The sequence below is a fragment of the Pagrus pagrus genome, assembly GCF_965226575.1.
Source record: "Pagrus pagrus genome assembly, chromosome: 1".
NCBI lineage: Eukaryota > Metazoa > Chordata > Actinopteri > Spariformes > Sparidae > Pagrus > Pagrus pagrus.
In genome coordinates this window covers 32,666,014-32,692,435 of record NC_140185.1, presented here as the reverse complement: position 1 = coordinate 32,692,435, position 26,422 = coordinate 32,666,014, and the positions used below count along the sequence as shown (strand labels likewise).

The 26,422-nt window shown below is 41.9% G+C and overlaps 2 protein-coding genes across 9 annotated transcripts in view; one reads left to right on the top strand and one right to left on the bottom strand.

Annotated features, from left to right (window-relative positions):
• The window catches only part of LOC311260473 (uncharacterized protein), a 125,762-nt gene extending 122,665 nt beyond the window's left edge, over window positions 1-3,097 (bottom strand). For 7 of the 8 annotated variants that reach the window (XR_014623019.1, XR_014623020.1, XR_014623021.1 and 4 more), the window contains exons 1-2: window positions 3,014-3,097; window positions 2,143-2,331 (exon numbers count right to left, since the gene is read on the bottom strand). The gene's annotated coding sequence lies outside the window, so the exon portion shown is untranslated. The remainder of the gene's footprint in view (window positions 1-2,142; window positions 2,332-3,013) is intronic. The other variant, XM_084358309.1, reaches the window with a different exon arrangement.
• A 16,738-nt stretch (window positions 3,098-19,835) lies between these two features.
• Window positions 19,836-24,971, top strand: irx6a (iroquois homeobox 6a). The gene is made up of 7 exons (XM_084361730.1): window positions 19,836-20,028; window positions 21,116-21,391; window positions 22,200-22,309; window positions 22,598-22,893; window positions 23,038-23,691; window positions 23,927-24,038; window positions 24,421-24,971. Exons 1-6 carry the CDS (start codon window positions 19,963-19,965, stop codon window positions 24,031-24,033), a joined length of 1,509 nt encoding a protein of 502 aa, XP_084217856.1. The 5' UTR covers window positions 19,836-19,962; the 3' UTR covers window positions 24,034-24,038; window positions 24,421-24,971.
• The last annotated feature ends 1,451 nt before the right edge of the window (window positions 24,972-26,422 follow it).

Sequence of the window (26,422 nt, the reverse complement as noted above, 5' to 3'; positions counted from 1 at the left end):
TTTACCAGGGCAGAGTAAAACCAAAACCGAATTTGACTTTGTAGTGGGAGCAGAAGCAGTTTCTATACTGATCAAATGTCCCGATAAAATGATTAAGTGTGTGTGTGTGCTGTCATCCGTGTCTGATAATGTCTGTTCAGAGCCCTTGTCCTGGGTTTGGAGCTTACAATGATAACCCCATTAAGATATCAGGCTTTAATTCAAACAGCTTTCCTGGCAAAAAAAAATTAATCAATAACATCTTTCCCTAAACCTTTCCTCCTCTTTTTTTTCTTTGTAATCTCAGCACGTTCCTGCTCAACTTTGCATCCGCTATTTCACTCCAAACAACGGCCGGCTCCAGTAACACCCTGGAGAAAGCAAGCAGACACCATCAGTTGATCTATCATGCCATCTCCTCACTGAAGAGAGGACAGAAACATCAAATCCCCCTGAAATGACATCTGAACATCAATACATGGTCCCCGCCCCTCCAATGTGACAGTAAAAGCCATATTGATTTCCACCCAGATTAAGGATACTACTGGGAGCAATTTAAACATACAAGCTGAAGTGTCCCGGCCCAATTGTGAGTGATGTCTCTCACCGTGTATAATCACGCCTACACCGTGCATTTTGGAGGAGCAAGAGTGTGGATCATGGAAATTTACAGGATTGGAAAGACTTTAGCATTAGATAGATAGATGGATAGATAGATATATAGGCTTATCAAGTACAAATTCCTAGCATTTGCTGGTTAAAGCTTCTCAGATGCAAATATGTTTTCTCCACATTACTGCAAATTGAAAACCCTTGAGGTTTTTAGGCAGCTAGGCAGTCAGCGAGTGAATTGTAAAGCTGCATGTTGGCACTAGTAAATTAACATTACCTTATGGACATTGTAACTCAACATTTAATAAGCTAAATAGGTGACCTACTGTATTGTTCAAAGACAAAGGACTAAGACATAAAATTAGCTACAATAACCTACAGTACATTTTAAAAGGCCAATATTCCAAGTCCAGGCTAGCTTTAGTGTTAACAGAGGTACAGGCTAGCTTGCTAAACCTAGCCAGCGTAGCTAAAAACAGGTGATGTAATGATGCTAACCTACAGCATCAGTCATCTTGCGCAGAAACGTTGCACATGTGCTCCTCACTTTCTATCCACTGCATTCATCACCAACTTTTCTTTTTGTTTTTTACTTTACTTTGACTTTATAGACAATACAGAACAAAAAAACAAGACAAAACCAAACAAAAAACAATTACATTCACATTTTGCAATGGCAGGAGGCTGTAGTTCATATGCATCATATTATATTTATTTAATAACTTAAAGGTCATAACAGCTTCTTCATTTTTAACATTAGATGGACCGTGACATTTTATTTTTTTTTTGGACATATTTTTATTCTTGACTTTTTTTGATACTTCTTTATTTTTATTTTACTTTTGTCTTTTTCTTTTGTCACTTTAATTTGTTGTGTGGATGCACCGTCAGTGACAATAAAGGAATTCTGATTAGGTGGTGTTATAATGTTTAAATTCACTAAATAAAGTGAAAGAAAGTTGGCTTGGATTCTCACCATATTAATATATTATAAATAGGCTTGTATTGGTAGTACTTAAATTTTGGAAATTCGAGTCAAGTCAAACAAAAAAGTGTTGTTAAAGATGTCAAAAGACATAAACATACCATATGTAAATGGTTATTTTAGATTTAAGCCTACATACAATCATACAACTTGTCTTACCAGTCTGTTATATGGGTAAAATTGAGCACTGTATTCCTTACTGTGTATTTTCTATTCTATAAGCAGTAGAATATGAAATAAAGATTCAAGTTTGGTTTGTCAGAAATCTTATAATGAATGGATGCAAGTTGGAAGCTATACAAGTTTTACTATTATTAATAATAATAATTGTTTATTGTATAATATTTTATATTTTCTTGTACTAACATTTCACTATTTTAATGACTACTTCCTAATGACGATGATGCCACACATCCTTCTCTCCAGCTCGTGTCTCCTTCTGCCTTTGAGGTTATTGCTAGCAACATTTTGACCATCGCTCAAGCAGACGCTCTTATTTACACTACCAACACAGATGCACACAGGCACGTACAGATGTGCAAGCGAATGACTGCACGCATACACACCCATTCAGCACATCTGAATTTTCCTTCGCCCCAGCTGTGCAGCAGTGCTGAGGCCATGTGTCCTGATGGCACTGATGATGCTTCATGCAGCCCTCGGTCCTCTGAAGGTTAACTCCCTGACCTCTGTGGTCTCCTGGCTGAGGGGCTGCTCTGATAGATGTAAGCATGCTCACAGATAGAGAGGCTGTCCTGTACAAATCATCGGAGAATTAATCTTGTGATTCTTCCGCATAGACAGCTTGTAGCACCTGTGCAATCTAATTCAAGGTAATATTTATGCAGAAATTGATGCATTGGTTTTATTTTGTCTGGCAAATATGCACCTTTATGTACTCGATATAGTACATGTGCATTTCTGCGTATGATACTGATGATATTTTACTTCTGATATATACAATTGCCATTTTTCGTCAACATATACATATTTACCTTCAGGGATATTTCTGAAGTGTAGTAGCATATTCAAATTTGTATATTATTTTCCATTATAATGTACACAAAGAAGCAGCCTTCATGGAAATCCTATAGCATCTAGCCTTGATGCCATTACATTATAAATATCAATGTGTATAACTGAAATTATCATATGATTTAAGTGCAGATGTAACCCAAGCACATAATATAAGTTTAGAGTTATGCCTGCATTGTAAAGGTGAGGTTATATCTTAGGACCTAAAAGCAGACACACACACACGCAGGAGGCAGGAAATGGGGGAAACAAAAGCGAGCTTTATTAACAAAAGCTGACTAAATACAAAAACCAAGGGATCCTAGACCCACAAGCAAACAAGACAAAATGCAAAGTAGCAACTAAAAGGCTCAAAAAACAAAGTTCAAATCAAAACAAGAAGTAGGAAACCAAAAAACATACCAAATGGGAGACACAAGGAACGACAGACCAAGACGGAGTAACGGGGTACATCACAAACAGAGGCTGACGGATGACAGAACGAACTGACAAAGACAAGAGGGTGGACAAAGACTACATACAGACACACTAATGACAAGACGAGGAACAGGTGAGGAGAGTGAGGAGGGAAGAGGACAGGTGAGGTAACGAAGGGAAAAACACAGAGGGAAGAACACACGGGAGAAATTGAAAAGGAAGAAGAGACACACCAGGGCCTGATTTCAAAATAAAACACAACAAAAAGACACTGAATCATAACACGCATGGCCTTCGGTGGAAGCATTTCGCTTCTCATCTTTCAGTACACACTGCGTGCTCGGCATCTTTACTCAATATCCCACCTGGGGAAGCCCATGAGGTGAATTAGTAAAGTGGAGGAGAAGGGAGGCATAGGAAAATCAGTGAAAGATAGGAAACAAGGCACAAAGCTAGATAAGATAAATTAAGCATTGGGTTAAGAGAGAGATGAAAGACTGCAAGGAAAACTAAGAGAAACTATGTTTTCGGACGAAACCAAACATCACATTCAGTGCTGGAGAACAATCAAAGCCTCGGTGAGACCTGAACACGGGTGCACTTGAACTTGGCTAAATGTTGCTCTTGAACGTGTGATAGGTGCTGCGAAAAAACAAGCCATTAGAGCCGGTTCAGGTAAACAAAATAGGACTCCAGCGAGAACAAGCAACATTGAAGAGTTGGGGGGTGGGTGGGCGTCTTTGAAGTGGCTCGGAGTATTCCCCTGACACTCCTGAGATATTTATTTGAATAATGTGCAGATTCACACCCGAGTGAGCAGAGAAGTGTACGGTGGGTGGGAAGATGACAGGGTTTAATTTCCAACTCTACTGAGAGGGGTAGCGCGAGCGAGGGAGGGGGTGAGAGGAAAGAGAAACAAGGGAATTAAAGAGAGAGAGAGAGACAGTGGGGGAGAGAAATAAAGAGCGAGATATGAGATGAGGAAGGCAGATGGAGGTATATCGGATTCCCTAAAAACATTTTGACATTTTAAACCTAAGGCAGTTTGCAGGCAGTAAATAAAGGGAAGGGAATCAATAGCAGTCAGTGATAAGGGGATAAAGCAGCTAAATATGAAATACAGCCTAACAAAATGGTATGGATTTCCAATGGGGCCACGTGACAGCTGCTTTGAAATGCAAATAGTAACTTATGCACATTGTCCTTCTCAGGCCCGGCCACCTATTGATCGGCTAAAACAAATTCTATTGATCATTGAATATTTAATGGCCATAATTAAATCTCTCATGGAGGTACTTACACCCCATTTCCAGTTTTCATCGTCTTACTCAGGAGACCTGCCTTTGACTCACTGGAGCTTCAGGACTGCTCAGTGAAGAATAGCGCACAGCTAATTGCAATAAAACTAGATATTGAGTTCTTGTTGAGAATATTGCGCCGGCTGTTTCCTGTCAACCTGCGTGTTCCTCACAGGGTGAGACATGTCTACTCGAAATGTAAAGTGAAAATCACCTTGTTCCATTCTAATTGAGGCAGCCAATTATCAGCAAATGTTGTGAAATGTTCCTGCCTTACGTAACATTTCAGAGAATCAATGTGCCGAGAATGGTGCAATTTGGATCCAAATGATGCGGTGCTAAATTTCCTTGGTGGCTGGGTGAGAAACAGGAGAGTGACTTAGGAGGTAAAAAGCAGTGCTGAGGCTTGTCTGTTCTCTAAAACACCAGCAGCACTGCATATTTGTCTGTCCTTAATACCCCTACAACCCCAAGGCTGTACAGTATGTATATATACATATTGTACATCAGTGCTTGCCAACCATTTCTGTCTGAGGTACCCGCTTTACCACACCTGGTGAGCTTTGTCTACACTATCCATCATTTTCCAACTGGGAATCAATTTAAAAGTACATGTCAATGTTGGCCCTTTTTTCACCATAGGTTCAGTCAAGTTTGCATTTTGTTAACAATTAGAACAGAATAGATTTTATTTATAGAGCACATTTTAAAACCTATTGTTACAAAGTCCTTTACGAGAGGATAAAAGGTGATAAGGGCAAAAGATAAATGCAACACAAACAATACAACCACAAAGAATGAATGTTTTAAAAACACTAATTATTAGAAATTAATCTCAGCCTCACAACAATTTCAATTGTTAAATTTTGTGTGTGTATGACATTTTTAACAATTTAAATCGTTGTGAGGCTCAGATTAATTTTCACCCCCCAAAAAGTTTCCCATTCTGTTTTGTGACGCTTCTAATAATCTCTAATAATAAGTGTGTTTTTTTTGGTTGGGAATCAATGTTATATCTTGTATTTCCGACACATAAATGAAAATAACATAAATTAGACTATACACTATATACAGTAGACTTCACATAAGATTGCATGGGCACATATGGCACCATTTGTACCATGTGTGCCTTCATTTAATGCATCAAAAGTGACCAAAATGTTATGGTGCAAAATCACCAAAGTCAATAGTACAAACTTCTACATTCATTTAAAAACCATAAAACATGTCACTTGAAGCAATTTTGAATACATCAGCATCGGGTCACTTAAAGGCCCGTTATTATCCTGCTGTGGTACATTGCTGCTATGTAATAATGTACTTTCTGTACAAAAACAGTACTGCTACCAAACTTCTGTACTGTCTTGTCTTATTGTGGTTCTGCAGGTATTAACAATGCTGGTTGGGAGTTGAAATAAACACAATACAATGTGTTAAAAATCCAACTTTTAAATAAATAAATATATCTTTGTACTGAATACATGAAGTTCAGATCAATCTTTTCATCTGACTGTGTGTTGACAGCAAACAAGCCTTATACCCAGGATGCCTGGTTGTTGCTCTCAGGTGCCACTTCTCTCCTCTCTTCAGGAGCTACAGACTAAAACCGTCCTCTCAACGACGGGGCGAAAACGTGACGGAAGAAATATCTCCTTAATCGACTGACATAATTTATGACATTAAGAGACTGGCAAACAGGAAAAGGTTGCTGTCAGGATAGTATTAGAGGGCAGCTCTCACTGCATGGGCCAGTGTTAAACAAAGTGCCAATCAATAGCCCTTTTATTAGTGACCGCAATCAATGTACCGGTGACTGAGTGAGCCAATTAACGGTATCGACCGCCTGGGCAGAAGAAAGAGAAGAAGAGAAGGGAACGTGGGCGTAGGAGAGAGATAGAAAAGGAAATATGGGAAACGATAGCAGAGGATGAGCAGCAGTGTCTTTCTCAGGTCTTGTTTTCCCTCTCATCTGTAGGGAGGGGGGCATCCATGGAGTGAGAAGACCAGATTCCCACCAAGCGAGAGGCCCCAGGGGTCCGTGGCTGAGGACACCCTGACAGAAAGCAGAGGCCGCATATCTCCCAGGAGGAAGTGAGTGTGTGTGTGTGTGTCAGTGTGTGTGTAACAGTTGTAGGAGAGGCGGTTCAGGGGAAGCTGCTGCCTACACCGCAACCCCCCCATCCGTGCACATCATCTACTAGTGCTGGGGGTGAGCTGTACTGGGAACGCAGCAGCACTCGTCTTCTCACCGCTGGTTCTGAATAATAATGAGGTCACAGGGCTGTAAGGTCTCTGTGCACACTCAACTCCACCTTTCTCCCCGAGAGGCTGACCGATGTGTGTGTGTGTGTGTGTCTGTGTGTGTGAGTGAGATAACCTACGCGTGGGGACATACATTACATAATTTCCTATGGTCTCTGTACAGTGCTAAAACTGTATGTGACATTAAACGTCAGGGCTGCTGGATTTGTCTGAGTTTATCTCTGCTGATAAGAAAGCACGTCAGACAATATCCTCATGATTGTAAATTACTAAAGACCGGCGCGTCGCTGTTTCCTGGAGAAACCATGTATCTCTCAAAACATCAGCTTGTCGTGAGCAAAGAAAAACAGATCTGTTATCAGCTTGGTGATTTTGTTTTTGCCTTGTGCACGTAGGAAAATGAAAGGAACAGTGAATCCTTCGGTTGAACTGAAAAATGGGAAGATACATGGTATTCAATGGACATCAATGGGGCTAAACTGTCACATTTCACTGCCAAGAGTCTTTTTCTGTGTTGTTTGTTTGTTTTAAGCTATAAAATGATCGAAAAGGTGAACTATGTGCCATGTGTCAAATTAAAACTCAAAACAAGTAGGGGGCAGCGTATCATCAGACTAACTGCAAACTGCTGCTAACAGTAGCTGCCCTTAGCGGGTTAGCTCAGCCAGCTGTGCAGCTAGTGCTCCTATCAGATGGCTCTGCCCGGACCGGGAACTCGAACCACTGGGGAAGTGTTGGTGTTGTTGATTATCGGACTATCACCATTTGAGGTTTAAAGTGGTTAGCATGCTAACTTCTGTGCAACACAATACATGGGTGTCTTTGATATGTAGTCAAAACTTTTATTTTTTCGCTTTCTGTTGATAATTTTATTATCTTTTTGAATGTTTTAAACTAAAATTCTTACATATTGCACCTTTAATTCAGCTTGTTTTAAATTCTTGCTTGTTTATTTATTAGCATTTTGTCATTTTATTCTAGACAATTAATGAATGGGGGAAAAAACACTGTAAATGAGCTGCTGTTACCATAAAAGGCAGACTCTTATCTTCGGGCAGATGCTAAAGTAGAATAAAACATTTCTTTGAAAGTCCATATTTACACAGAAACAGATCATGCAAAGACTGTAGACACTTGCCAATAAATAATATCAAAATAAACACATCCACATTGCTCTGTAACTAACTTCTTTTCTTCAACATTCACAAACACATTTCTTTAATTTTCTTGTCTGTCACACGATTTAATGCCAATAGCATGCTTGAATAACATCCATAGATTGATAGAAGTTCTGAATGTTATTGTTAGCTAATGTTATTCCTGCAGATCATTAGGTCTGAAGTATCACGTCACACCTTCTCAGTAGCAGAGGGACCCTGCCGACATCTCAAGCCCTTCAGTATTTGTGTTTGGGTGTCCTGTTCCCAAAGAGAAAGGGGTCAGGAGGACATCTGCTTCATGTCAGCTGGCAGCGTAGCACTTGGCTTAGAGGTTATCATGCTCCCTCTATCAGCCTGTGGTCGGAACATGGATCCCTCCTTCCTGAAGGAAACCCTCCGAACCAGCGTGCCGACAGCTTGAGGAGGTGCTACGGAGAGAGAGGAGAGGAAGGGCTGCGGGGTTGTGGAAGGAAGAGAAACGGAGAGCGTATAGGAAATGACAATGTGTGTGAAGCGATAAGCCCCTGGCAAGGACCCTCACACCCTGGGGGAGGACTGGGGGCTACAAGACTTCAGCCTCAGTGCTCAGTCCTACCACTGTCCCTGATGACCCTGCCCAGCCGCCTCATGGCCAAGTGTGTAGACAATACTAGCTTACAGTATCTTGGTTCATCTGAAATTCAAACAAATAAAGGTCATCCTTTTCTAGAGAAAAATAACAATCTTAAAGTGTAATACTCAAAATATATTGAGTTTAATTAAGTATGTGACTGGTTTCAAAGTACGATGTGTTTAAATACAATGTGTGAACAATATATGATGTTGTTTGCTAATGTATGTTTTCTGTGTTTATATGAAGTTAGTTTTTGGAAGAGCATTCTTGTATTAAAATGTTCCTTACATGGAAAAAAAAACAAGTCAAATCAAATCTTATTATAAGCCAGCGCATATAAAAGTTTAATTAACTGCTTCTAACAATATCCAAAAGAAAGGAAAAGTACACAGCAGCTCTGAATTACTTAGCACGAGTAGATGTTACTTATTTCTACAAATGTTGCTCACAGAAGAATTAAATGCTTTTTCATGTCGCTGTAATGAAAAGGAAACTTTAAGATGAATTTGTCCCGTTCTTTATCCTTACATTTTATACCCATTTTTACCGCAGTACATCAGAATCAGTTCAATTAAAGGTGCAGTATGTAAAATATAGATAGAACAATTGGCAGCAATGGGATATAATATTTGTAACTATGTTTTCATTAGTGTATATTTAGCTGACGCAAAAAATCTGTGTGTTGTCATGACCTTATAACAACACATTCTCTTTCCCAACTACTCAAATACTGCAGCTTGGATTGTTTTCAGCAGTCACAGTAGGAAAAGGTGAGATGAGGGGTATTCAGTTGGTTGCGATCTGCAACCCAACCAATAGAGGACACTAAATCCTGCACACTGGATCTTGATCTACAAGCCTCCTGTGTGGGAGTCAGGAAAGGTGCCCGTCTCAGGATACACACTTCACCTGGACTTCTGTAGTGCTTCTGCAGATTGTAAAGGTCGAGACAGGTTAAGCACAGAGATGAAGAGAGAGAGAGCTGGATGTTAATGCAGTCAGGCTCATCCCATATATGCACTTAATCTATAGTATAATAGTGGGATGCTACAGTGCTTACCAAGATGAAACTTACACAACAGGTTGGGTGATGCTGAGTGCCAAAATAAAACAAAAAACAGAGACAAAAATAAAAATAGAGCAACAGACAGAAGGAGGGAGAATAAGGAATGGAGGGACAGATACAGAGAAAGGCGCAGGGATGTATGTGGATGCAGCTGGGCTCTAGTCCGGGAGGATGCTGCCAGCAGCTTGTGATGACGGAGCTTCAGATGAAGCGGAGCGCAGTGAGCCCCAAAGCCAGGGCTAAGTGAGCAGATTAAAGGACTGCACAGTGGTATCACTCTTCCACTGCTTTTGCTCTCCTACTGACAAAGGTCAAGCACAGACTACATCCACACAGTCTGCAGTGTATACACACAGAGAGAAAAACAGTCACTAGACATACAGGCTTACAAGAAAGAGACAAAGTTAATGAAACTAACAGCAACATCAATTTGAGATTGGTAGAAAAGCTTGTGGTTTGATCTGACGGGGCACTAGGTTACAAGTGCAGACACCATTTGTGACAAGCTCAGTGTCATAAAATGTTCAGTCACTACAACCTGCCGGTACCCAACTCTGAAAATCATGGGCAGGATCAATGATATCAGGCTCCACATTTATTTCATAAACTATATTATCATTTATTTGATGAGCTCGTCAGACTACTGAAGTAAACTGCTGGCTGCTATTTGTTAACCGTGCGTTGCAAGCTTGTGTCAGTCTGTACACTCTGCCAAAGATATTTTTAGGAAGTGAAGTGCAACAACTGTGTATATTGTTCTGATATCCTGATATCTAAAGCAAAGACTGAGTGTTTTCAGTGTTCACAAAGACCAACAGAGCGAGGAGTCAGTCAATAAATAGCTTATGTTACCTGCCTGCTCATATCAATAGCGAGCGGAAGTCAAGCACCTTCCAGCGGACCACCACGGGAACCTTATTTTGTAGAAAAAATAAATGTATTTGTTCCTGCTTGAATTGTGCCATAAGATGTTAATGAATTAATGTTAATAAAGATGTCAATTTAAAAGATAATTTTCCAAGTCAAAAAGTCTCAGTTTGTCATAAAACTAATGAAATATAAGACCATGAGAATATGTAAAGACTACACAGCTGACAGTCGTGTTAGTGGCATCATCTCGTTGAGTGGTCAACCAAAACCTGTAACTTAAACATTGTAGAGACGGTCCCTTATATTAGCTTAGAACTGACAAACTGCTGCATTACATAACTGCAGTCGTCAATATGGCCAGTTTTATTGTGATTTTCACCTTTGATAATACTTTTTCTGGCCATGTTGGTGATGGTGAAGTATGTTGAGCGAGACGATGTAGTTCACTGAGCGGTTTAAAAAAAACAACAACTAGATAATATCAATAAATGTTGAAGTTCTTTGAAGATGAAGTTGGCTTCAAATAAAAAATACTGATAAAATATTTGTCAGTTGAGGTCTGATGAAAGCCAGGGTGTTTCTCACCCTGTTTCTTCCATTTGATTTCACTCCATATGGTGTACAGCTTTAACAGTACTGATTAGCGTATTGTTTCCCTAGGAGTGAGTAGTTAACCCCCCCACCAGAAATGCACTAATGCACCAGTCATTGTATTACAGTATTTAATTATGATAACGTGAGCTTCTTATTATTTGTTCATGCAACTGAGGTGCAAGTATATATTTTTGTTATGTGTGCACTTTATTATAAGAAGCACTAAAAACAAATAGAAATTATGAGTGTTATTATTTGTTCTCATTTTTTGCTGCTCCTCGGGTAAAACACTCACGCTACTTTGTCAGCGATGTGCACTTCAATCTCTGTGTGTTTTTTCCCCTATTTAGCCTAAAGGTAACACCGTATATTTACTCTCAACACCTTGGGGTGACAGTGCTGCGCTTGCCGATGGAATTTAAGCCGTGCTCCGAACCAAAGAGCTGTTTTATAGCCCCCTCAGACGCCGCCTGTGTCGATTTGTTTTCCCACAAGCAAAGTAAACACAACACTTGTTGAAGGACCCTCATTCACCATGTATTTAAGAGGAATGCCGTTAGCCCCCCTCCCCCCCTTGCACCACTTTTCTCTCCATATATTACCCCTTATCACTCTCAGAATAAATATCCTTGAGATAAAAAGAAAGGCACGTCCACGTTCTAGATATCGCAACCTCAAAGTGGAAAACATCTTGAACTGAGCAGGGAAGGAGGATCCAAAAAGGAGCCGAGTTATAGTATTTCAAGGATACTGCCCCCTTATTGAGAGGCGACCGCTTTAGCCCGAAGCAGGGGGCCTTGTGGAGATCTGATCCAGTCCTCTTGCTCTCTCCAAAGTAAGCTTGACAATCTGCAAATCAGAAATTAGCCTTAACAAGGCAAAGTTGAAACAAAAGTGTGTTTTTTTCCCCTGTAATCTGATGATGTATCGGCCATGAGGCCAAGGTCAGGGTTCACTCAGCAACCATGTACTAAGCTCGTTTACATTAACCAGTGAAAAGGCTAATCAGAGGTATATGATTTCACTTTCTCTACAGTTAGCAGGACCTTTTGATGTTGGCAACCATGTAACATCTGCTTTTAAGTCGGATGGATCGAGGGAGCCCCATTCTGTATTTTTTTTGGGGGGGTCTTAAGGTGGATCCACATTGGGCAACGGAGAAAGACGGAAACAACTCAGGCTTGCTGATAGAGGTTGCATTTGGAAACAGGGAAAATGAAAGGGAAATAAAAATAACCATGCCCGAGTGGAAATCCAACTAATGAGGCAGATATTTTATAGGAAGCAAAAAGCATAACATCATGTTGATTGACACTGGTTCTTAGTGTGAGTCTGTGCTTTCAGGATTCAGAATACACTTCAGGAATTTTTTTTATTATTATTCTCACAACCTTAAGACACACAAAGAAATATAATTTTGTCAGCAGAATATAAGTGAAAAAAAGAGAAATTAGTTAAGACAAGGGAGAAGACATAAAGATAAGGAAAGTAGTTCTTGGCTTTGTGTGTGTGTGTGTGTGTGTGTGTGTGTGTGTGTGTGTGTGTGTGCGTGTGTGTGTGTCGAATTGTTAAGGATGTCAGGTTTTTGTCCACGGACAAGAAAATACACCATCATTAGCTCCTCAGCCTGACACGATGTGGCTGCAGAGGAGCCCGAAGACAAAGACAAATGTTGCAGCGAAAAAAAATATTTTTAGCCGCATCTGGATCGAGTTGGGAGTCGACCATGGAGGGACCTCCACTGGCTAAGCAGCAAATAAGGAACAGAGGGCTCTAACGATTGAACTGTCATTGGTAGAATTGCGATTTCCATCCTATCGGGGGGCTCTGGCTCGGACTCAGGGGCCTGGGTATCTATACAGCTTACACAAAAATCTGTCTGGTACCGGTTAGCGCTGAGCTGGCACACTTACCTGGACATGAAATCAATCAGGCCAATTTTCTTGTCCCAAAAGCAAAACCAGAGCTAAGTGATGATGACTACCAATTGGTTGCTATGTCTTTTTTTTTACCAGGATGTACAATCAAACAAAAAAAGTGTCCTTACTGTAATGGGAGATACATTTTCACTTACATTTTTCATAGGTGTAATACAAGCCTAATTGACCTCACTACATAACTTTGCTTTTCCTTCCTTCGCCTTGACCTGTGGGAGAGAAATCAAAGCGTATATACGAGGGCTTTAGGAAGACAGACGTTTTCCCTACATTGTGCCGGGCCTCTGAACTTTCATCTGAACTTTTAGCATGTGTTAAACACTACACTGATGTTATTGAAATTGACACTGCTATGCTACGAGAGAAGAGAGAGCAGCTCAGCATTCTCCATCATCGTACACCCACATTATATGCGCACGCACGCACACACTCGCGCACACGCAGCCCACTGAAAAGTTCACAGTCCAGACTCGCTGCCAGGAACCGAGAAGAAAAATCCAAAACAATCTTCTTCTCTTTTTTTTTTATTTTTAAAGAAGAGCAAATCTAACTGTCAGCTCAGCGAAGGATTATTCCACCACGGTTGGCTCCCCAACTTCCCCACCGTAATCCACCCAAAAAAACTCATGGTGAAGCCTTTCAAAACAATTTATGCAAACAAACATCAAGCGCAGCTATTTGTATTGGCACCACTTTGCAGTAAACCAGACTGAACCAAGACCAGATGGGGCTGGGCCTTCTCTGTCTCCGTGTGGTGCAACACTAGGGGCGGCTCAGCAGACACGCTCGAAGCAGAGCACGGTCGTCTGTAATGGAGAGTGTTTCAATATTTAGACCACTTCTCATCACATTACCCACTTCTTGGGTGTATATATGCGGTGGATTGCCACAAGGACACATAAAACCATGGGGGAAACATTGCAACAACTTCTGTGTTGTGTTGTCTTTTTCTTTAAAAGTCTTGTTTCCAGTGTATATCCTTTAAAGCAGGCTATCATCTATATACACTGGGTTGTAAATGCCCTTCATAGCTCATAATACACAAGCTCTTTGATCACTTCCTGCTCTACTTTGCATGATGTTATCGGAGTAGATTATATCAGATGTTGATTTCCTTTAGCTCAGATCTGTGCTGAATAATATATAAGTTCCCACGTCTACAACATATGGCTATACATGAGAGAAAAGATGCCAGAACATACCATGACCTGTCTGGTGTTGACAGCGGTGGCTGTGCTGTGGCCGGTAATTGGACTGACAGTAATAGGAACTGTCTTTCTGCCTCTGCGGGCCCTAAAGATGGGCCACAATGCTGCCGTGGATTTAGCAGCTGCAGTCAGATGGAAAGCATGTAACTGCAATTTTCCTCGTCCTCCCTTTTCTTCCTCCGTTTGAACGCTGACACGATCATTTATGAGTTGAGTGAATTTCATGACCCTCGGGCCCTCGAAACCTGGTCAACCGCCAACGCGCGATTTCAGAAATACATGGTTGTCAATGAGAAAATGAGCCCTCCATTCGTCATTCCAGAGGAGCTTGTTTTTTTGCAGATACATGTATTTACCCGACAGCAGCGTTTTGCTGCTGCTGGCCCTCCGCCTTGAGGGAAAGTTCGGTTTGAAGTCAGCATCCATCTCGGCGAAGACCACACATACACAAACACGGGGTATAGTAGCAGGGAGGTAGCCTACACAGACTCCTTATTGCTGCTGACTGAAAATACATACTCGATCATATTCAGGTCCAAATGTGAACATTAATTCAGACGCGAATCCACGCTACGCCACCGCGGCAGCTTTGACACACCCTGGATAGACATGTACACACACCACTCGCCCGACAAGAACACACATAGACAAAGAGCCTTAGGCCCCGAGATGAAAGACGGCACATGGATCCACACATCGTGTGATCGACCTACAGCCTACCCGTCCGCGCACACACATCTGCAGACACCCCGGGGAGAAAATAGACACACATTCCTCCCCACTACTTCTCCATCTCCCTCTATCTCCCTCACACACACCTACACTAGCGCGAGCTGTGCGAGCCAGGCTCCTCGCTCCATAAGCAGTTATTTCCCAGAGTCACTGCCAGCACTCTCTCGCTCTCTCAGTGACAAGCTACAAATCCCTGACACCACCACTGATGATAGCTTTACAGTAGAGCCTCAAGGGGACTCTGCCAGCCAGCACACACAAACAACACACTTTCTCATTCCGTCTTTCTCCCCTCTGTGTCTGTCTCTCTGCCTCTCCCAGGAGCCCCGGGGGCCTCTGGGATATGCGGCTCCCAACACAAAACTGCCTTGGGTTCGTTTGAGTTAAACATCTGACTACAAGCAATCAAAGTGACAGGGTTACAAATGAAACACCAATTATGCCTGTCCGTTAATGCACGAATTCATGTTGGAAACTGTGGAAAACAAAACCTAATTGAAATACGCGTAATTATGTTCTTTTTAAAACACACATTGTCTTGTTGAGAATCAAAGCACGCCGCGGCACAGTGGCCCCACTTATACAGCAATCAAACTTGTACCGTCATGACATCCAGTTATTTTTCTCCACTCCGGATTGATTTATTGAGACAGTCGTCATGATGTCATACTCGCCCTATCCCTTTTCTCTCTGTTTGATGAAGCTTTAATGACTCCCTCTGCGTGATGTAATTATTCACCGGCCCTGGAGATGTTTGTTTTGGTGTTAACCAGCCACTGCTGCCGTGACCACATCCGCCACTGCTCTTATTATTTCTCATTACAATATTTATTACTGTTCTTTCCATTTTGTGATAATTTTGCAGTGCTAATAAGACTCTTCAAGGGGGGAAGTTTGTGTGCATGCGGCGTACGCGTGTGTGTAATAATTCCAGATCACAAGTGCCTTGGATTTATTGGCATATACCAATTTGGCTTTAATGAGATCACACACCTCCAGGTAGGTGCAGCTTCATCCCCTGCTCGGCTCGGGCTTCTCCCTCCGTCTCTCCGTCTGTCTGCCCTTATTACCATTTCATACAGCCCCCCCCCTCCCTCCACCTCCACCTCCAGCACCACCCCCCATCTGATGAAAAACCAGAAAGGCTTTGTGTGGTTCATTAAGTCAGCATAGGAAATGTATTAAGTAGGAGAATAGGGCTGGGAGCTATTGAGTGTTGACTTAACCTTTCCAGGTTTTTTTTTTTTTCTTTTTCCACCCAGTGATGCTTCTAATGGAGGATGCGTGCATTACTCAGTCTCATTAGCAACCGCATGGATCCGTTAGAACAAGATATAATGGAGGTTTGGACTTGCTTATTCTAAAATAACGTGAGTGAATGTACTATAAGGGTGAATGCCTTTGTCTGCTAGTAGTTAAATGTTCTATTACATGAGCAGTCATGGGTCAAATGGTATGTCTACAAACTCCGACTGCCAGAGTTTGTTGCAGCCTGTTTCAAATAGAGCCATGCTTAGTTTTTTTTTGCATCATGCAAATGCATCTATGCGGGAGGCTAAACATTGGAAATGAAACTGAATTCATGAGCAATACTTCCTTGTGATTATCTGAACTTTTTGTTCCCCAACAAATGTGGTAACTCCAAAGAAGATCATAGGAGTTTTGTTCACCTTTTTCTCTAAATTTCTTTGACCACAACCCACATTTGACATAAATTAAACATGTTTTACGGGTGGTTCACGTAGACAGGAGACATCCGAGGGTGAGGCACGTGGAAAACATGGATGCAACAACATCCTGCTGCTCGAGAAGCAGCTCTCTTTGATAGGATACTGTTGGGAAGGTAGTACTCTATCGTGCTAACTTCTAAAATGGCAGACTTTGCCAGAAGTAATAAAAAACATTTGAAAAAGGGGAATCACTAATGACCATCGTCGGCCATTTAGCTGCTTAAAAAACCAAAAACCTTGTTCCAGTGTGATCACTTAGTAATCCAGACAAAACACTGTAAAGAAAATGTCTCATTGTGGGGTTGTCACATATTTTAGAGGGAAGGGCACTGTGGTCAGTCTGCCATTACAATTAGTGCTCATTTGGGCCTGATTCAGTGGGATCCACGCTGACTGCTGGACATGCATTATGCATGAGTCTGTCCATATGCACTTGGGCCATCATGCATGCCCTTGTAGAAATGCATCGACCACCGGCATGCAATTACATTTAGCTTGTTTCAACCTTCTCTGTGTGCACAATCTCCCATGGAACAACGGTTTAGGCTGGAAATTGACCATTCTCTGTAGATAAGTTCAGAGGCTCACGTCCGGAGGGACAGAGCAGGCCAATGTTTGGGGCCCCCCAAAAGAAATTTGGGAAAAGGTGTCCCCGATGGCCAATCATATTGGTACATTTTGCAATGACAACTATAACCCCCCTTAAACCCCTTATAAAGACACTCCGCCACAATCAATGTGTTGTTGAAGTTGTTTAATTTGTAATTTTAGGTTTTAATTTTTCTGGTTTTTAATTTTATGTAATTTCAAAAATTCTACTCATGACAACATAAATAAAAGAAAAGGAGGGGTTGGATTTTGTTTGTCGTTTCGTTGGTGTCAGATTATTTATAACATAATGGTGACGAATGCTGGTTGGAGGGGTCCCCTGGGAATGTTTTCCCTTGGGCCCCAACAGACTATGGATAAGTTCTGATATCCATCATTACAGTAAAGTTAAGAACAGTACATTTTATTGTTGAAAAGTGTGTAATTCCATGTCAAGCTCTGGTCACCATCCAGTTAAAACCATGTATCCCCAAATGTTGTGGTTCTGAATCTCTCTGAACTGAGGGAGTAATTGGTCCTGTCAGGGTTGAGAAAATGATCTGAAACTCATTATCTGAATATGTAATTGTTCAGCTGAACACAGGGCTGTTGTCCTGATCTCGTAAAATGTGGAAGTTTTGGTGTTTTGCCCATTCAGATATTTGGTCCTGTACCAAAATACAGCACACGTACACTGCCTTTTCACTTTTTGTCTTCAGTAACTCCTCTTTATGTTTTCATTCATGCCACCAGAATGTATTTGGAAAAAACAGACATGCTATATTAAAGGTGGCTTGTGTCTTTTATTTCTGGATAAAACTGATTTTAAGTTTATGGCCCTGTTCGCATTTTTGTGGCCACTTAAAAAATGTTTTTGTGCAGATTGAGCCTGAAATATCACGGCAGGAGAAATGACTGAACACTGAAAGGTTTAACAAGTTGGAGAAAAGGACAATTAAAGCACATTTTATTCAAAGAATACTTTGGCACGGTTTGGCAACATGTGGAATAATGCTTCCTGGCGTGTTATCTAACAAGTTCTCTGCTGTAACTTAGTTGTCTGTGAGAAGCAATGAGCAATCTTGAGAACCAAAGACGTGGTGTGTGCATGAGAGTTGCTGTTGCCTGTGGGTGTTTACTTCCCAGAGCCCGGACCATGACCACTCTGTCCACTTTATCTCTGTGGAAAATCTCCTGACGGGAGATCTTCATCTGCTACACGCGGCTCTTTAGCGCCCCTCGGAGAGAAAGCCCATAATCGCAGACGGGTCTCCGAGGGAGGAAGCGCCATACATCAGATATGGAGAGGCAGGACACCGGCAAATTTGGCACAAGGTATCAGTCGTGACAACGGAAACCTTACACAACCCTAGACAGTCAGAAACAGGCGGATCATATGACTCAGTAGGACTCATCATCGCTGTCACTGTCAATACAAATATAGTGCGTATAGGGGGAAATAATAGACCCCCTCCCTCCTCCCTCCCTGTCCCGGCTCAACATCACACGAGGAGGGGGGGCACAGCTTGTTTATGTTTATAGGAGAGAGCGAGAGAACTGGTGATGGTTGAGCTGCTGATCTAATAAGGCTTAAAATTATTTCCCGTTTCATTCACTGTGAGGCAGCATCATTCCTTACCCATCTTTCAAGTGAGCATCATTCAATTAAAATGCAATTCTCGTCGCCCCCATCCACGGATATTTAATTAGACTGGGGAGCAGGGCTTCCACTGTCTCTTTTTTTTTTTCTAGCACAGCTCTTCGGATTTCACCTCTAAGGCATATTTTCACTCTGTTACTCGTTGGTTAAACAAGGGCATGTATCCATTTGTTAATTGATACAATTACGCATTACGCGTAATGGTCACGTAGGTCTCCAGGCGCGCATCAATCACTGGTCTATTGACCTGCCAAAAACCCCTCTAACCGTTCCTGCTGGGACTGCCCCTCTCTCTAATAGAGAAAGATAGAAACATCATCGTCATTAACTCCGGGATGGACCTCTGGCCAGTGTGCCAGAGGCGAACAGAGGTCGAGATTAAAAAAAGAAGGGAAAAAAAAAAAAAAGCTTACATGTCTTTATTAAAGCAGCTTTAATTGTGATGGATTGTAAATAAAAGAAACAATTTTTAGAACTACAATCTTTCTGACATTAATTACTTTATAGTTTACATGTCTGATTCTTATTTAACTGAGTGAAAAGAAAAGTAATCTCTTCTGTCGAGTGTGTGATAACTCACCAGACAGCCAAACAACATCTTCTATTTCTTTTTTTCCCCCCTCCAATCTATTTAACTTCACAGAGGCTTCTCCATGTGTTGCCGTGCTACAAACTAATAATGATGAACAATAAAACAATTTCCCGACACTTTATCGCAGCAAATCGGTGAAGAATTCTATTACAAAAAGCGGGACAAGGCTGTGTACAGTGCACCTTAAGAAAACCCTGCGTTGGACGTGATTGGCAAAGACATTATTCTATCCTTGGTACCCTGCCGTTCCGGGATTACAGTGACGTCACGCTGATACCCTTGCATGGATGAATGCTAAAGAACTATAGAGCCACAAATAATAGCACAAGCAGAGTCCATATCTTGCAAGTCTTACGTTATCCTTTAAGCCTCCTTCAGCTAACACAACAACAATTTTTTTTTTTTTTTTTGCACTTAATGACGCTTAATTTCATTTCTTATCGGGTCCTTGGGGGGGATTATTCATTCATATAAAACAATCTGCAGCTGGTGCCAGCCTAAAGTCTCCCTCCTATGAGTGAAGTCATCTATTATTGAGCGAAAGGCCGTGCGTGGAAATGTGTGTAAGACGGTGGATTTGAAGTAGAATTGGTTGCAATCGATCAAGGGTGAAGAATATTGCTGATGGTAACAAAAGAAGCAGCTATGTCTTTCTCGCAATTTGGATACCCTTACAATGCAACTTCACAGGTAAGACACTGCTTTTTATTTCTCTTAAGTTCTGTGTACACACACACACACGCACACACATAGACTTGACTTTTCTTTTTTTTTTATTGGTGCATATTTTCTTTTATTTCGGTAAAGTCCGAACACTTTCCTCTGTAGGAAACCTCCATGTGTGACTGCTCTGACAGTATTGACAGCTATTTTTTCGCGTGCTGCTTTTGTTGTTGAACCAAATATCGATATACACGCAGCCGTGTCCAATTACACTGAATTATGAATGAACTCACGTGTTTTTCTGATGACAATAGAGATGAATGTCACCTATTGCTCGCTACGAGGTGTAATTGGGCTGCAGCGCATGCTGCACACATTCGCAAAACTTTCTGTTGAAATCTCTGGGACGTGTTGGAGACAAATGTCATCACGTTGACAGCTTTCAAAACGAGATTGAAGTGCTTTATTTACGTTTTAAGGCACTATTGTTGCGCCTAATGACAAGTTCGAGGAAGTTCAAGTCGATCAGGGGACAAAAGTTACTCTCATGGAAAAGTTATCCCCCAACTTTTATCTGGATTATATTTGTGATCCTTCAGTAGATTATATACACACTTCAATATTTTACATTTGAAATACTGCTTGACATTGACATTGATTTCTATTTTTCTTATGTTGTGTACAAATGAAAAATTTCAAACCGTTATAAACTGGAGCAGGACACTTTTACGCACGGATTGCGCACATCTACCCACTGAAAAAACATACTTCCAATAACATTTACTGTAGTGTTAATTCTATTTTTATTTAGACACGATTAAAGGACATCACTTATTAAACTTATTCACAGTGTAAGCTTCTTTCTCTCATTCCTTTAATTCTCTGAAAGAGTGACTTACCTTGATTTTGGGCAGGTCACAAGTTAAGCTAATGACACCTGCTTTGTGATAAATGAAAACAAACGAAACCAGCTCACATTTTAAGACTCAACACCAGGCTGAGCAACTTCACTCAGGTATATTTTTGTAGTGCATCACCCACAGAGTTATCACACATCCAGATAAGAGCTGAAACAGCCAAATGACCATTTCTATCCACGATTCTCTTCATGCAGTTTTTCGTGTCGGCAAACCCCAGTACGACTTGCTGCGATTCGATTTCCAGGTCGGTCTCTGACGGGACAGGCGGCTCCCAGACCGCCGCTGCCGCCGCCGCTGCCTCCTTCTGCTGCCCGTCCTACGAGAACCGGCTCCTGGCGAGCAGCCGGACGGAGCTGAACGCAGCGCTGGGGATGTACAGCTCTCCCTACGCCGCAGCGGCCGCCGCCAGCCAGAACTACGCCAACTACTTCCCCTACAGCACGGACCCATCCGCTATCTACTCCTCTCTGGTGGGCTCACTTCAGCCTCATCTTGATGCGCTAAAGGGGGGAGGGGGGCTCATGCTGATCGATCAGCCGGGGTTTTGTTCATCAATTTATCTCACACTGCAAACATATCCGTCCCGACAAGCCGTTTAATCCAGCATCCGGTCTTATCTGCTTCCCCATGAAAGCAAGTCAAAAATCCTGTCACTTGCAGCAGGTGAGAGGAAGCAGTGAAGAAGTAATGCAGGGGGACCTCGAAATGTAATTCTTCTTATTATTATAAAGTAATCCTCCTCATTCTGCCTTGTTTCAGAAATACTGGCACTTGTGTGTGGCTGAATTAGCATTTGGAGAATATAAAAAAAAAAGTTAAATCATATTTCTCCACTGTCACAATTGTTTACCTTGAGTAAGATGTAAGTGGATAAAGGACTAAATGACTTGTTAAATGGGATATTTTGCAGTGCAGCTGAAACTTTTCCTCCTGTGTTATCTCTTATTATAAACACCAGAAGTCAGCTAAAAAGTAATGTCTTTGGAAATATTATTCATTGCACCTGAAAACAGTTAAAAAGTAAAAACAAACCAAAGGAAATATATCATACAATCCTAAAAAAAATTGGATTCTAAGATTATGTAAAACATTTGCTTTAAACTTGTTAAAATACATTTTAAAAAGACACAAAATGATATAATTATGAATTATTTTTTAGCTAAAATGGCCGTTGCTTAGAGTGATTTACTGTACTGTATGAGATTGTTTTACAAATATCAAAATGCTGAAAAATAATGAATGTTTCACACTTATAACAACCTTCTGTGTCTTTTACAGAACCCACAGTATGACATTAAGGACAGCACAGGCACTTTACACTCTGGCATCACTCAGACGGCTGCATACTATCCTTATGACCACTCACTTGGACAGTATCAATATGACAGGTACGTTTTCCTTCATTTTTGTCTTCTTTATGTAATACGAGAGTTGGCAGAGCTGCCAAAATGTATTCTACCACTGATCATTAAAAGCAGCCATTCATAGGAGCAATGTGCCGCATTCAGATCAAAGGTCAGAGTGTAACTCCAGTATATATTTCAAACAGCAGAGAGTGAGTGTATAGGATGTCTGAGAGAGTAGAGTGTAATGTTATTCACTAACTGCTCTAATGGCGACTGTCTGTCTGTGTGTGTGTATGTGTGTGTGTTTGTGTGTGAATGTTCCCTCTCCAGATACGGGACGGTGGACTTTAATGGCACAGCCAGAAGAAAGAACGCGACCCGTGAAACCACCAGCACCCTGAAAACATGGTTGTACGAGCACCGCAAGAACCCCTACCCCACCAAGGGAGAGAAGATCATGCTGGCCATCATCACCAAAATGACCCTCACCCAAGTGTCCACCTGGTTCGCCAACGCCAGGAGGAGGCTAAAGAAGGAGAACAAGATGACCTGGTCGCCAAAGAACAAGGCCAGCGACGACAGGAAGGACGACCTCAACAAGAGCGACCAAGACTGTCTCACCAAAGGTAATCATTTGTCTGCTTTTTGTTGACCCAGAAATATTGTTTCTTGCGTTAAATTTAGGGAGATACAGTTGCCATTCATATGGAACAAAAAGGTAAAACATTTTCTGAACGATGGTACCTAAATATCCCCTTTCATCCATGCAGATTCTAGTGATTGCAAGGAGGAGAAGGATCTGCACCTCAGTGATCTGGAGGACATGGACGAGGACGACTGTGACAAGCTGGACAGTGACTGTGAAAAGGTGGCTGCGGATGAGCAGGACCTCCAGAGGGCCATGGCGGTGTCCGGAGCCCCTCAAAAGAGAGACTGCAGCTCGGAGCTGCACCTGAGTTTAACTAACAGCTTCCACGCGTTCCCCTGCGCCATCAAAAGCGTCACCACCCTCCCTCCTCTCCCATCCGACTTCCTGGATCCCGTGGTGTCCAAGGCGACCTCTTCGGCCGGCCTCACGGGAACCGTGTCCCTGTCACACTTTGAAACGTCGGATAAGCCTCGGATTTGGTCTCTGGCTCGTACGGCTGCTTCGGGGGTCATACTGAGCCCTCAGCAGCATGGCTCGGAGCTGAGGACAGGCACCTCGAGCGGGGATTGCCAGCTCCAGAGCAGCAGGCTTACTTCTGGACAGTGTGGGGGCATGAGAGGCCTCCACGAAGCTGGTACTGAGAGCCCCTTCTCTGAGGGCTCATCCTTGCACTCTAAAGTCTATGGCACTGGCAGCTACAGTCACAAGGACCTGCAACTGCACTGTTCATCCTATGCTGCAATCCAGGACACGTGTCAGTACTCCACCATTGAAGGTATGTCCTCTTATACCTGCAGTGTTCAACATATTACAAGGGATAACATTAGCCTTAAATCTCAGACATATCCGATACATTACGGGCACACCAGCAAATATGATTTAGATGTCTACGTGTGCAGGATGTATAAAAGCCCATTTTTTTTTAAAGGTTATGACGAGACACTTTCTGCCAACTTGCATCCGAGACGGCTTTTTCCTCAGATCTGCTTTTTTTTTATTTGGGTGTGCAGGGTTCTCTGGTGGCAAAGCAGAGACACAGCCATCTGACCTCAGTGAAGCCTGTGGGACGGCGCAGGATGACAAGGTCACCGCGTTCAGGCCGGTGATGAAGAGGTGAAGCAGGTGAGAGTCTGCAGTGAACTGGAAGAAACCAGTGGAGTCACGACACACGCGCACACACACACACACACACTCACAGAACAACATCATGAAACACTTACACTGGATGCACATGTTGACAGGCACTTTTTGTTAAATATACGTTGCTGAATTACATTTTTTATTTGATCTAAATATAATGAAAAGTAACAAGCTTCTATTATGCATCTTGTCAAATGTAATTTGTAATAACCATATAATAAAATGAGACAAAATATGAAAATTTTTTCTTTCAACCTTAATGACCCTTTTTCTGAGATTTAACACCCTGAGACTGTTTTTCTTTTCTCATTCTGGAAAACTTTATTTTAATTCCTGCTGTCTTTTTCTCCCTCTCTCCCTCTAGATTGCTGGAAAACTGCACCACAATAAATAATGGGACATTTATTATGCACTAAAGGACTCACTGGCCGAGTAGCGGCCTCAATATGACACATGGGAGCTACCTGGCGCTGCAGCAGTGAGAGCTGTCAAACTGTGGACGTGGCTAATCATTTTGCACAACTTTGTTTTTATGGTGGTAAAGACTTTATGCAAAAAATTCTAGATGCAAAGGACGGAGGAATTTGTGTGTGGCAATCGTGTAGTGTAGCGAACCTATTTATTTATTTCTGTGTATTTATTATTTTGTTATTCTGTTGTCTGTCTGTTGATTATTTAACGTGTCCATTGGTTGACTTCGTATCTCCTTTAAGTATGTTGTTACATGTTTTGCTGTGGCTTCGTGTCATTTTTTTTCTTTTTGCCTGATGTAAAAGAGAAAAAAGCCTGTCGGACATTTTAAAGTTGATCATAAAAGGATTGGATCCCACTCCACCCAACCCTACCCAACCCCACCTCCTCCTCCATCCATGTTTTACGCGTGGACCCCGGAGAGTTTTGTCATTGTGTTTAAAAAAAAAATGTGAGCTTCTTCTGTGTTTTGCCATTCATGACAGTTTTTTCTAAGAATACAATTTTTTTCCAAGAGCTTTCGCCTCTCTCTCTTGTGTGTCGTGCTTATTTACGGAGCCGATCGGCCCAATTAAAACATTTGCCGGTTGCGCGTCTGATCAAAGTTGATCGTCTTGACTCGACGCACGGAGCCGCGGCGCTGATGGAAGGTCATAATTCAGAGGGGGGACGTGAGTGAAATCCACAAGTCGCGGAAGAAAGGGGGACATCATCTCCCCATTGTCAGCATCTAATCAGGAGTGGCATCAAACACTTTGTTACTGTTCAGGCCGAGCAACGAGGCAGGGACATGGAGGGATGAATGCTGCTTTTGTCCCCTGTGTAGCGAGCCGCTGCACTAACTTAACATTGTGTTAATTAAAAGGTCATTTGTTGGATCAAACCCGGCAGAGAAAATTCACATGGTCCATCAAAGTCCCTTTGATTTGGCTTGTTTTCGCCTATAGTCCATCTCGTTATGGGACAGCTCTTGTGCCTCCCCCTGCAGACGGCTGTAATAAGATGATCACTGTAGTCTCTGATTCCTGCTGACGCTCCGAACAAACTTTTTTGATCCTCACATTTCAAACTTTTAAAAAATCAAACGACGAAAAAAAAAGCTGCTGTGTAAAGTAATTGCGCCGGAGATATTGACTCTGACGCGCCGTCCTGCGATCTACACATTCACCCTGACAACTGTGTGAAAGTTATCTCACTCTAAACGATGTAAAACACCGATAACTTTTTCAACAACTTGTCAAACTAAAACAAAGAGGGGTACGCTGGCTTTTACATGTAATATAGTTCATTTAAATTGTTTGAAAAATATATTATTAAATCAGTATTTCCTTGTCCGACTTAATCTCCTGAAACCAGATTTATTTTTAAATCAACAGGCAAAGATTTGGATTTGGCGACCACTGAAACAAAACCTGCAAATAGTCCACAACCTCGCAAAGCGTCATTTGAGGTCGTACTTGCGGGATTATGCTTGTAATAAAAGTCTTCCCCTCGCATTAGGGCAATTCGGGCTCAGTTCAGAGGCGCTCTGGTCATCCTATGCGTCCTTGGCCAATGGCGGGGCTGTGCGTAATGCACGGAGCCTGGTTTGGTAAATCCTGGGGAAATCTACATGATGAGGATGAGGAAGGTCAGGAATAATAACTTAGTCCTATTTGGATTTTTTCCTCCAGTACAATTTTTCCCTTGTGTGTTAACCTGAGACCTAATAAATGATCCGCGTGAGGCTGGAAGCAAAAAAAAAAAGTGTTTTGGGTATTTTGAGAATATTCAAAAGTCTGAATCACTGGTGAACCTTCTCCTACAGAGACCCAACCAACGCATGGCGTCCTCAACAGTTGTGATATATGACGTGATTTATTTTCAACTGAAGGTCATCTGTAGGAGATTTAATC